Genomic DNA, 12564 nt, shown 5'->3' with positions numbered 1-12564 from the left:
CCCCACACCAGTAGTCATTTCCAGAAATTTTGGCTTCCTCTGTTGATTAAGCCAGCTTTCTGTTGTGTGATGATCACATAATTAGTAGATGCGTACTAAATAAATACGACGGGTGTGGAACACTGCGTCTTGAGGGAAATTGCTTGAGAGCTGTGTCAGATCAAGTAGAGTCAAATGAAAAAGTGAGAGTACAGTGGAAAGCAGCGTTGTGTAGTTTCCTCAGTAATGCGTTGGCTGCTAGCTGGGTACGTACTGGGAAACTTTGGTTTAAAATATCAGAATAGCGTGTCGACTAGTAAAGTGTTGTAACCATGAATTGTTTGTGGGAACATTTTCTTCCAGATATTACACAGGTCGTATGTAGCCCTCATTTCTGTTGGAGAATGGATACTTGACGGTTTCAAAAAAAAACCGTTTTTTTATAAAAGTACCTGAAATGTTAAAAGTGTGGCTGTCACACATGTTTCTACTTTGCTACTCTTTTTCCTTTTCTTGAGTCGCGATCCGAGCCTTGACGGATGGTCTTTGTATATCTGATTGTATCCACGCACGAGTTCCTTTTTCGCTCAAATCTTTTCGCTGGGGCGGTGTGAGCTCACGTTCAATTTGCGCACTCCAATTCGCTTTTATAATTAATGTAGTTCATAACGGCACATAATGAATAAATGACATTGTATCGGCTTCACTCACGGCGAATAAGTCAGTATTATGGTACGAAAACAAGGCGGCTGGTAGATTGAGGTATAAGCGCATGGTGCCTCTCCCTTACTAAGTTTCTTCATCATTATATCATGAAAGACATAATCTCAGGCCTCTTGCTTAGACTATTAGTGGTACCGTTTGCCGGTGAATGAAAATGATACAGTACTACGCCACATCTCAAGAATATGCCGACAAGAGAGGAAGATCATTTCTAGTAATGAAGGTGAGAAAAAAAAAAGAGCGCTTTCGCGTACGCGGGCTCTTTTTTTCTCAAGATCTGTCGCAGCATAAGGCTTCCATAAATAAGCTCAAGTACAATGATGAAAGTGTCAGCAACTGAATGCGGGAGGAATACAACGTCGTATTTATAGCATGGTAGCAATTTGAAAAATGTATCGACAGCGCTCGCCTGTCAAAATCTAAAAAGATGAAAGATGTTATGATTGTTGCAATTATGCAAGGCGGTCTTTCCGAGTTGTTCCTGTACTGACCGTCTACAACGATAATTACTATAGACTACAAGACCATCAAGTGAATGTATCTTTTTTTTGCGTTATAGGGAAATGAACATCTCTGTAGACCTGTATTTGAAGGTGTAACGAATCGTTGAACATACTCATCATTGAGCAAATGAGTGAGTGAGTGAATGAGTAAAGGGGTTCTCAGTACAGTTCTCGCTGGCATTTTATAAGAAAAAATATTCGCCATTTGTATATTCATTTTAAATATGTATGCGCAAGTACTTGTCACTGTTCTCTATGCGTCCAATTTTTGCAAGTAACTGTTTAGAAGCCATTGCCCCAATCTTTTTGTCTCTTGAATGCCATGAGGTAGCAATGTAATATATGTATAGGGGCATGTTTTCGTTTGGATCCTCTCCTTGTTAAAATGCGAATTACGATTGGCTGACAAATATTGATGGGGTATTGATAGAAAGTATATGGGATGTGGAAATACTCTGACAGTCTCTTTTTTAAAATGCAATCTGTGGCAATTATAATAAATGGACAATGTGTTATTTATACTGTGTTCGCTTTGTACTTGCACTCTTTGTCCTCAATGTTGAAATTGGTCTTTCAGGTTAAATTTATTGAGGAACGCTGTGGCTAGCATATCTGGTCAGCTCAGCAAATCCTCTTATCACACTACATGATCGAGTTGCGGTGCACGGATCAATTCAACAAAACAAGTTATAATATAACGTTTTGTACTACGTGCTAGACCTAGCAAAAGTTTTAATCCGAAAAGGCACATTTATGGACAGATACACACATGCAGCCTTTAATCGCATGTAGAACCGAAATAAAGGCTTCGATAATAGGATGATAGTAAAAAAGAACAAAAGACTGATGTGTTGGAATATGTGACGTAGAAACAAGATTGACTGCTTCCATTGAAGCCAGTAGATATGTATATCGCGCGGATATAGGTATGGATGGTCAAGTAAGGTTTCCAATTCAATATATGATTAAAGCTTTGATGACATCACAGAGTGATACCCAATTTCGAGAGATATGTCATAATTACTCGAGAGGTGGCGTCAATCACAAAAGTTTCTCCATTGATCACTGAGGTCCTACATATACCAAAAAACGAAGTTTTACCTTTTGTTGATATCTCGATAGTGTGATAGAGATCCCGTAACCGTTTTTTGTATGGTACTGGTCCTTGCCACGACGTATAATATTTAATATCGATTTGTAATTTGACACAATTGCGTGCCTAACTGGATTTCCTTTCATCGTGCTATAAAATACCTGACTAATAGTCAGTACCATCGTGCTATAAATGCTTATTCGATCTCATCATATAATGTAGTAAGCGTTCATCTCTTTCGTTGGACACCGGCGCTATATTTATTTATTTCTGCTCTTGTAGTGCATAGGTGCCTTAAAATGTCATTTGATCTACTTTGTATGATCGTATGCGTCGCTGCTGCAAGCTATCTATTATTGTGTTTGCCTGCCACGTTATAATATTGGGTCCACAACTTTTACATGGCATTTTGTTGTTAAAGTAGACCGTATTTGTCACTGTCAAATGCACCACGCTAACAAGTGCCTTCACATGAAGTGGAAGTACATATAAGCCATATTGTGTGACAAACGTCTCGTAGGATTCGTATATTTAAATTATTTCTATATGCATTGCCGTAAATCCAAAGAACCCCGAGGAACGCAATCCTCTATATATGATATCATATTTGTCCTTCCAAAACACTAAATGAACAAAAGGAGACGATGAAGATATGTTATCGTTTCACAAGAGCTATGTTGCAAAAAAGAAAAAGTGAACGGGCAGCACAGCTTTTCTTTTTTTTTCGTGGAATGGGGTGTAAATTTCTTCAGTGTGGTCGACTTTATTATAACATTAACGTGTCCAAGCCAGTTTCTGGATAGTGCTATCGATGCTCTTATCAAAGCGATCACGTTGCTGCTTTGAGATATTGACACAACAGTAAGAACCTTAATCCTCCGTTCCCTCTTTTTTTTTCTCTTCACACTGCCGGGAGTGCACTATCCCTGGAAAAATACAGAGCTGAGACGTGTTCTTCTGATCTATAAGCGCTCGGCAGGGGATATTAGCGCAGAGTATGCGTGACAAAGAAAAGTGACAGCAACAACAAATTGTAGTGGGGGCGGTGGAGAGCCTTTCTATCCGCAATTTAGCAACTTGCTGAGCTGGCAGATATTGTGTATGATACCACACAATGACAAACTAAGCCTGGTTTTTCTGTGTTCCTTGTGTTTCATATGCAGTGTTCATTGAAGTTCAAAAAAAAAAAAATAGCAAACAGCGTTAAATAACTACACACCATCTTATAGTTGCTGATGGTAAGTTGTGTAGTTCCAGTAATTAGCAGTAACAAGACCACCGAGCTGTTGCTAGTCTCATCTCGTCAACTTTTTGGAGACGACGACAAGATATATGATCAGCAACGTGCTTTACTTATTATCACCGTTGCTACCTGTATCATTATATTATTAGTAGTATCACCCTGTTTGGAGTTATATAATGCTCTCGCTCTACTACTACTTATCTTCGGCAATACCTAAAATGGTTTACCCATAGACACGATACACATAGAAGCTTTACTGTTATTAGACTTGTACTTACGGGATTGGGATCCGTTAGAGAAAAAAAAAACTTGCTGCCGAAAAAAACTATCCTCAAACTCATATGCAGTGGACATGTGGTTTTTTTTCTACGTCGTACTGACGTAAATGGTTGTGATATTTCTCCTTTCGGACACAGCTGGCGCGAGAAACAAGAGGATTATTCAGGTGAAACGTGGAGGTGATCGAGAATTGACGCTTTGACGGGGCGGACGAGAGAGAGCAGGCAGCTGTTTAGATAGCGCTGCAATGAGTTAATACGAGTCTCTGTGAATGACTTTGGATCATTTGATTTCAGGGGGTACGATGAGTGGGCATCTCTCAGGGGTGCATGTATGAGCTCACCGAACTTCTTGTCACCATCAGCAGTATAGTGCCCATCGAGCAATCGATCTATATCCGTCCATGTATCCATCCATAAAAGCGACTATTATGCTCCTGTATTGTGCGACAGATAGTCCCCGAAGCTTTGTTACATAACCTGCAAGCAGGCATGTCAATCATCATCGAGAGATAATATTTGATGGGTAACCAACCCACTTGTATCATTTGACTGAATCCACTGATTGATTGGTTAACTTCTTGACCTTGATGTTTTTGCCTTATCGAACAGCTTTCGTGGCGATGCTTCTTCTTCTGTTGAGATGCTTGGTTACCGTTGGGTGTGTGTAACCACGTCGCTTTTATTTATTTGTTCGAAAGTTGTCGCTCCTTCCCCGCGGTCCCCAGTTCTGCCCCCCACCCCCCGCATCGTATTTAAGCGCAAGGTTAAAAACAAAGTGGAGAAAAATCCTACTCCGCCCAATCACTACGTTACGTACCATCAAGTAATGCAAATCCTATTACTTTTTTGGTTGTTTTGCCATTGACGAATAACAAAGAATCTACGTTGAAGCGACTAAGGAGGGGTCTCCCGTTCATTTTCGTTTAAGAAAGTGTTTGCGGACCCGCCCCCCTTACTCCTTCCCTTTCTTCCTCCTTTCTGGTTTGGGTCGACAAACTAGGTAATATTATTTTGTAGCACTCATTTAGTTTTTTTTATGCTGTTATTGTAATGAGCAACAATAAGATAATGGCTGGTTTCTGTCAGTCGTTGGATTACTACTACACATCTAGCTTACCAGCAGTAATTTCTGCTTTCTATTACATACCTGTTTGGCTTTGTATCAGAATTGTATCTCTCTCTCTCTCTCTGTGTGTGTAACCCAACGGATGGATTATGTTGCATAATGGAGTCGATTCACGCGCTCGCAGCTTTGGGCAAAAAGAGATGATCGAACATCGAAAGGTTGGGCGGTGTTTTGAAAACGGAAGATATTCCGGCTTGCAACACACAGGCATCTCTCGGCATTGGCATACTACTACGAGTACTATCATACACACTAAATAGGGCCGATGGTCGGGTTTTCTTTTTGCGGGTGCTACATTGCTACATTGCCACTCTTTCCTTTACGTATTACCGCCGTCAGAAAGCTATCCCCTTCACGGAGACCATGTATCACCATGGTGTTAAATTGTTTATTATACCCTGGCATGTGGCCAGTCCATCTGTTTCTTCTTGGTTGCCATGGGCACACCAGGGCATCCGACCTACACTGTTGCTGGGGAGGTAGTTGGGGGGGGTGAGACTGAAGTTGTCCGAGAGGAAATAGTGTGATGGGGGTTGGGGGGGTGTAAAAGGGGAAGGTATTGTGGGTAAGGGGCGTGAAGGGGGTGCTTTGTTTTTGGGGGGTGGAGAGAGATGGCAAGGTCGTATATAAAGAGTCTGCTCGCTAAACGGCTTTTGCAGGGTACCAATTCACTTCTTCTTTTATCCTTTCCTGAACACACACACACACACACACACACACAGACACATGGTACAGAACGTCTTTAACATAAGATCCGGCTGGAAGAAATCGTCATCCCCTGCATCCTCGACACTCGATGAAGAACGCGAGCCGCTGATGTCCGTAGACTGTGCACACACCTGTACGTAGTAACAAACCTTTGTCTTTTTGTTTTATCTTTTGCTTTATCGCAGCTTTCGGTTTGGATGCACAAGACGATCCTCATTTTGAGAGAGGAAAGGAAAGCATGTTGTTGTTGTTATTATTAATGTGTTTTGTCACAAACATTTCAAAACGCGTGCGATGACCCGCTCTTCTACCAAATACCATATATATACTTCGGGTTCTTTCGCTTCTCCCCTCTCTCTCCCTCTCTCTCTGTACGAGTGTGTGTGTGTGTGGGTGTGAGAAATACCTCTTTTTCTATCTTCAGACCCGACTTGGTTTTTTCTGTAACTTTCTCTTTCTCCTCTATCTTCTTTACCCTTTTCCTTGTCTGCCTGTGTCTTTGTTTTGCGATCATGCAACGTGCCACTTCTCCCTTGAGTGTTACTTCCCATCTACCTCTTGCGTCGAGTGCATCCACCGTAGCCGACATGAATGGAAAGGACGATAGCTCACTGATAAGCGACGGCATCGATGATGACGATGAAATTCTTCCTTTGACAGCATTTGTAGAGCCGGCCAACATACCTCCTCCACGACATGTGATGCATGGATCGAACACCTTTGTTGAGCGATTTCGACGCTTTAGAGCTAATGTAAGGCAACGACTCTAGTAGTAGTAGTAGTAGTAGTAGTAGCTTTGCTAGCATATACACGTTAAAAGTTCAAGTGCGTGGGGGTGGCAAGTGTGTGATAGAGAGGTTAAATCACCTGACGCGGGATGACTTTTTATTTTGCAGAACCGAGAATTTTTAGCAGAATTCATTGGTACACTGATTCTTATCTGCCTCATCGATGGTGTCTCGGCCGAGCAGACCTTGAATATCGGGACCAAATCGTGGCTCACTTCTTCATTTGGAACAGGTAAAGTAACTGTTGCTGTACCCACACATACTTCTTCCTTCTTGCTCCTGCCCGCAAGAGTGCATATAAACAAACAAGCATACTAAGCAACGATTGCCCTCTTTTTTTTTCTGGATATTGTACAGGCCTGGCAGTATTATTTGCAATCAGCGTATCTGGGCATATATCTGTAAGTGCTATTCATTGGCGTACGGGACCTTGGAAGAAGATACAGATGATTGGTGTAACCTATATAGCTTCGATGATGAATACTGAACACCACACGATGCATGTTTCTTAGGGTGCTCACATTAATCCTGCCGTCACGTTAACCTTCTGGGCCTACTCTGGGTTCCCAACACGCAAGGTACCGATCTTCATGGCCGCACAGTTCCTGGGCGCCTTCTCGGGCGCAGCGATTCTGTATTCGATGATTTATCCAGCCCTGAACGAATTCGACGGAGGCAACCGACAAATCCTCGGTGACCATGGCACTGCTGGTGTTTTTGCGACGTACCCGCCACTGTACGTGGGCACCGGAGCCGCTATTGCATCGGAAATCATTGGCACCGCCTTCTTGCTTTTGCTTATCATGGTGACAGGTCATCCAAACAACATGCCGTTCCATCAGTCGCAAGGCGTCATGATTGCTACGGGTCTGATGGTAATCTCCATGAGTCTGGGCTACACATCTGGCTTCTCGCTCAATCCTGCACGTGACATTGGACCCCGTGTGTTTACTGCCATGGCTGGCTGGGGATCAGGCGTCTTTTCGATCCGCGAGTACTATGCCTTTATTCCCATGTTTGCTCCTTATGTAGGCGGCCTGCTCGGTGGATTGGTCTACACCATCTTTATCGATCATGCCTAAACATATATACCACGATACTCCCTCTCCTTCTACACACACACACACCTCATGTACATAATATAAAGCTTTTTATATATATATATATTCTAAAATAGCAAGTAAAAGAAAATAGGGGAGTGTAGTTTTTACTTTTTGCTGCTGAACCAACCACCAACACCACCGCCACTGCTGCCACCAGATGGCTTGTTGTCATCACCACCACGTTCTGTAATATCCAGCTTACACAGACGACGCTTCTTGCCGGCAGCCTTGTCCACCACAACATGCACACGTCCACCATCCATCACATCGTCATTCTCATTGGCCTTGGCAATCAAATTCACAACTTTACGTTCGACCTCATACTTGATGCTACGTGCGCCATAGCGAATATTATATCCATCCGCCAACACATCCACTACATCGGCGTCCCAGGTCATTGTAATCCCATGTCTTGTCCGTGCCTTGTCAGCCCAACGTCTCAGCTCACGAGACGTGATATCACGCAGTTCTTCTTCGCTGAACGGTAAAAAGAACAGCACTTCATTGATACGGCCGAGGAACTCGTCACGTCGGAAATGGTTGTACAGGATCGGGTAGATGGTCATTTCGATAAACTTGCGTGACAATGAAATCTGTCCGTCGTCTACCAATGCTTGATTCTCATCATCCACATTGCCATCACCCTGGTCTTGTTCTTGAGCACTGTACTTGGTGTTACTCTTGGTAGTTGCTGAGCTACCCACTATACCCGTGGTGGCAGTGCCAACGGTCTGTGCGTCGCTCGAAACCGATGCTTCTAGACGCAATAACTCGGCTTCATCGGCAATCTCATGTTGTGCAAGATTGGATGTCATGATGAAAATGGCATCACGACACTCAACCGTAGTGCCTTTTCCGTCAGTGATACGGCCTTCATCAAACAATTGAAGCATGATCGTCAGCACGTCGGGATGTGCCTAGAGTTGATTTTTATGCCAAACGCATTAGTTTCTCTTTCTCTCTCTTTCAACGACATAATGCATATTCATGCATCGGGGTTTTTATACCTTTTCGACTTCATCAAGCAAAACAACTGCATTTGGACCTATAAACATCACGTTTTTAGAAAGACCTCTTTTTGATATATAACAGCAAAGCAAGCAAGCAATGTAGACAACTTACACTCTTTGAGTTTCTCAGTCAATTGACCGCCTTCGTCATAGCCCTGGCGTTCATTAGCTCTTCAATGTCATTTCATATCCCCACACCCAACAAGAACTTATGAAGGGGCCATATCAAAAAAAAAGTGGTACTTACGACATAGCCAGGCGGTGAGCCGATGAATCGGGATACATCATGCTATATTTGCAAAGTCAGCTTATTGAAATAATAATCCAAAGATTTTGTTTGCGAATGAAAAAGGAAAAAGTGGGAGATGAATCCTTGCCTTGTGTTGAAACTCACTCATATCGATCCGGATAAATCCCTTATCCAAGCTCTTGCCATGCAAGTATCCAGCAAGTGCTTTTCATCGTTCGTTTTAGTGAAACTATAGGATAAAAAGGTTTCTGGTTTTTCTTTTACCTTTAGCCAACTCCGTTTTGCCTACACCGGAGGATCCACAAAACAGAAACACCAGAGGATGATCTTCATCATGCCACCCATTCTGTTTCCGACGAATAGCGCTAGCCAATGCATGAATCGGACCCAACTGGCCAACAATACGGGCCTTGAGCGCATCTTCCAACGGATGTTTCTTGCGATACTCCTTTTCCCGCTGCAATTGAGCCTTCCGCTGTCGCTCATCATGTGCAGCCTTGTCTGCAGAGAACGACGTTTCCTTGGCACGAAGCAAGCCTTCAATCTCTATATTCTGCTCGCCCGTGAACCGTTCGACATAATACAGGTATTCGCGTGGTGTCAAGCCGTGCGAGTTGCGCACAAGTGGATCGGCCATGTGATCTAAAAGTATCTTGACCACGTTCGGATTGCAGATGATGACGGCATAATGCAGAGCTGTGTATTCGCGATAATCGCGGTAGGGTAATAGATCTTCGGAGAAATCGATCTGGCGCACGTTGGCAGCTTGGTGCGACCGTGGATAATAATGATCTTCTAAGTTGGGATCTTTACACAGGACAATCGATTTCTTGGTTAGTTTTTGAAGGCTTCTATATAGTAGTTACATGCATGCCATATTCTTTTACCTGCCCCTTTTTCCAACAAGAACTTCACCATAGCTTCATTATCTTGGATCACAGCAACTTGCTAAAACGTTTCATCAGTATACAGGATGATTATACTTGACAAGTACAAAAGGAGAGGTAGTCATGCTCATTACCAAAGGTGTCCATCCGTAATGGTGGTACACGTTGGGACTGAAGTTCGGATCTTCTGCCAACCTACAGTATCATCATAGCAATGAGCGGGTTGAGGTCATAATCCATTGTTTCTGGATACTTATACAATTTAAAAAACATACTTTCTTAAACGTTTAAAGTCATTCTGTACAATTGCCTGACAGATCTGATCGCCCGTTACTATGTGGAAAAAACAATTCGTTATCATTCTTTTAGCGTCGCCCCAAAAAAATAGCCAACATGTGTGTGTGGCGTTCGTGTTATCTATACTTTACCAGTCGGTTCAAGGGCATGGATCGTTGTATTGAAATGAGACGTAAGCAAAGCACCTGCTGCAATGGTGGCAGCAGCGCCCACCACGACGGGTAGCCAAGGAAGACGACGACTACTACTACTACTACCTTGTCGCATAATAACTTGACCGCTAATTGTGGTGGTACTGTTCTTATTATCACGTCGCAAGGTTGACATGGCCGACGACGACGGTGAACGCACACCATTGAGTCGCGTTGACGGGGTGCCGCAGTGCGATTGGAATCGTAAGGAGCAAAGCGATGTTTTCCCTCGTATTGAACGTAGCATGGCGTGTTTTGGAGGGAGGAAGAAAAGAGAAAAGAAAAGACGCGAATGGAAACTCACCTCTCCGGTTTGAAATTCAAGCACCACCCGAGCATAGCATACAGCATACATGCTGAGATTGCTTCTCCGCTGTTCGTAGCTATTAGTAGAGAGATAAAGCTTCATCATCCAATAACCCCCACCCCCTTGCTGCATGTATGAAGTTGTGTAGAGGGAACGAAAGGAAGCTCGACACGGTATGTGTACTGCCTGTGTACCACACAAAAGAAAGTATAGCGACTTTATTCTTTCCTCAAATGCAAAAGGGTATTATTATTAGATACTTTTTGTGTTTATTGCTATTATCAGTAGAAGCGGAAGAAGAAGCTTGATGTGGTGTATAGTAAGCTATAATGGGGCAGATCCATTGAATGTTGTGCTGTATGTGTGTGTGTGTGTGTGTGTGTGTGTGTGTGTGTGGCGTTGTCTTGAGATTGCTGACTTCAAAAGGCTAAAGATAAAAAGAGATTATTATTACAGAAACCATTTTAGTTCTAGTAAAGCATGAAAAGCATCATGATTCCGGAACTACATATGGCGACGGCTAGTGTGATTCCCCACGGTAGCAGGCTGTCACGGAGGGATCCGGCTCCGGCACCCAAGTAACACGTTGGGCAAAACATGGCTGTATATGTATAAAAAAGCGACATTAGTTTCCGTCTTCTATGCAAGTGTGTATGTATATGCAGTACATCTGCATAAAGAGAGACTTTTGCCAAACCACAACAACGTAGAGTAAAACATACAGTCTGTTCGACCCACGTATGCTTCTGTACTATACATGGCCACGACCAATCGAGAATCCGGCATTAACCAACCAGGACTTGGGAACGCCTTTGGCCCGCGCTGATCATAGACCCAAACGGTATAGTAACCCATCATTAACGGCGATCCAGGCGGGATATCCGCCAAGTTCCAATTAGCCGATGTGGCAGAACCGGCCACGATTGCAGCAGTGTACGTTTGTTTTTGAGGGTTCGCTAACGCCACTGTCAAGTTTTCAGGTTGCACTTTGAGCATATCGGGATCGACGGACCATTCAAACGTGATATTCGACACACCAATCTTGAATAAAGGCGGGAACGTTTGATTGGGTACTGGTTTTTTCCATGTCAGATACGCAGGTGGAATATCGTTGTTGTATGAGGCGTACGTTGGTTTGCCTGCGAACGGATTGTTGTTGTTTACCACCGAGCTGTTGCCAGCAGGTAAGCCGCTGTTGTTATTAATATTATGGCTGTTATCCGCTCCTCCTCCTCCTCCGGGACTTGCTGCTGTCGCCGCTGCTGTATTAATAATAATGTGTCCGGTACTAGGAGTGGCTCCCGATATTGTGGCGGTGGGTGCCGTTTCCTGCTGTTGAGGTGCTGTTGTCATGAATACACAGAAACATCAGCAAAAGTTGATTAGCTGTTATGCCTATTCTCGTAATAAAAAAAAGCTGGACTTTTTGTAGTTTTAATATTACCAGAGCCTACTGGTTCTGCTGCTCAAAATACAGGGATTCGAATGGAGGTGTTAGAGAAACTTTCATCGTCTTCTTTTTCTTTCTATTCAATGCCTTTTCTAACCTCGTATGTCAAGAGCATGGCAATTGAAAGTGAGTATAGTGAGTAAAATATACGCGCATCCGAGAATTCGCATTTTAACAAAAGAGAGAAAGGAAAAAAAAAAAGAAAAAGAGGGTGATATCGAAAGGGTTTGTTCTCCTTCCCTCGCCTTTCTTCTCTAATGCGAGTGATATGTTTGTGTATGTTTGTTGGATGAGTCTGCGTGTATTCTTAAGGGGGATGAGAGAAAGAGGGAACTCAGGGACTCTTGATGGTTTTCCAAAAAAGAGGGGGGGGAGTGGAGTGGTTCTCCAAGTGTTATAACTCAAGGACTACTGCGGCCATTGGGTTACGGATGACTGTTTGTTTTCTAAACGCTTCCTTCGCTTGGAAGCCAATGCCCCTCCCTTATACTTTTTATCATCTATCAATCATAAACATCATTCTTGTTAAGCGATAAATGTTCCTGATTCATTTGCCCAGGGGGGTTATCTTTTTTGCAAACTGTAGATCTGCCTTCAGCGGCACTCTAGCAACACCCACACAGCA

At 43.2% G+C, this 12564-nt stretch overlaps 3 protein-coding genes across 3 annotated transcripts; 1 reads left to right on the top strand and 2 right to left on the bottom strand.

The window, feature by feature from the left end:
* The first annotated feature begins 5609 nt into the window (after positions 1-5609).
* Positions 5610-7623, top strand: BDB00DRAFT_827753 (aquaporin-like protein). Its single transcript, XM_053123812.1, has 5 exons — positions 5610-5789; positions 6317-6408; positions 6553-6676; positions 6802-6845; positions 6957-7623. Exons 1-5 carry the CDS (start codon positions 5675-5677, stop codon positions 7524-7526), a joined length of 945 nt encoding a protein of 314 aa, XP_052978783.1. The 5' UTR covers positions 5610-5674; the 3' UTR covers positions 7527-7623.
* Positions 7624-10513, bottom strand: BDB00DRAFT_827745 (P-loop containing nucleoside triphosphate hydrolase protein). The gene is made up of 10 exons (XM_053123811.1): positions 10123-10513; positions 9970-10027; positions 9829-9889; positions 9695-9755; positions 9072-9614; positions 8935-9011; positions 8805-8846; positions 8670-8712; positions 8555-8592; positions 7624-8464 (listed from the first exon to the last, which is right to left on the bottom strand). The coding sequence occupies exons 1-10, from the start codon at positions 10427-10429 to the stop codon at positions 7652-7654; spliced, it is 2043 nt and encodes a 680-aa protein (XP_052978782.1). The 5' UTR covers positions 10430-10513; the 3' UTR covers positions 7624-7651.
* Positions 10514-10987: 474 nt separating this feature from the next.
* BDB00DRAFT_827739 (uncharacterized protein) lies at positions 10988-12286 on the bottom strand. Its single transcript, XM_053123810.1, has 4 exons — positions 12037-12286; positions 11934-11951; positions 11783-11832; positions 10988-11674 (listed from the first exon to the last, which is right to left on the bottom strand). Exons 1-4 carry the CDS (start codon positions 12107-12109, stop codon positions 11129-11131), a joined length of 687 nt encoding a protein of 228 aa, XP_052978781.1. The 5' UTR covers positions 12110-12286; the 3' UTR covers positions 10988-11128.
* Positions 12287-12564: the final 278 nt, after the last annotated feature.

Source organism: Zychaea mexicana (assembly GCF_025766255.1).
Source record: "Zychaea mexicana strain RSA 1403 chromosome Unknown BDB00scaffold_46, whole genome shotgun sequence".
In the NCBI taxonomy this organism is placed as follows: domain Eukaryota; kingdom Fungi; phylum Mucoromycota; class Mucoromycetes; order Mucorales; family Lichtheimiaceae; genus Zychaea; species Zychaea mexicana.
The sequence above is the reverse complement of the archived record's forward strand: the minus strand, read 5'-3'. Positions and strand labels throughout refer to the sequence as shown.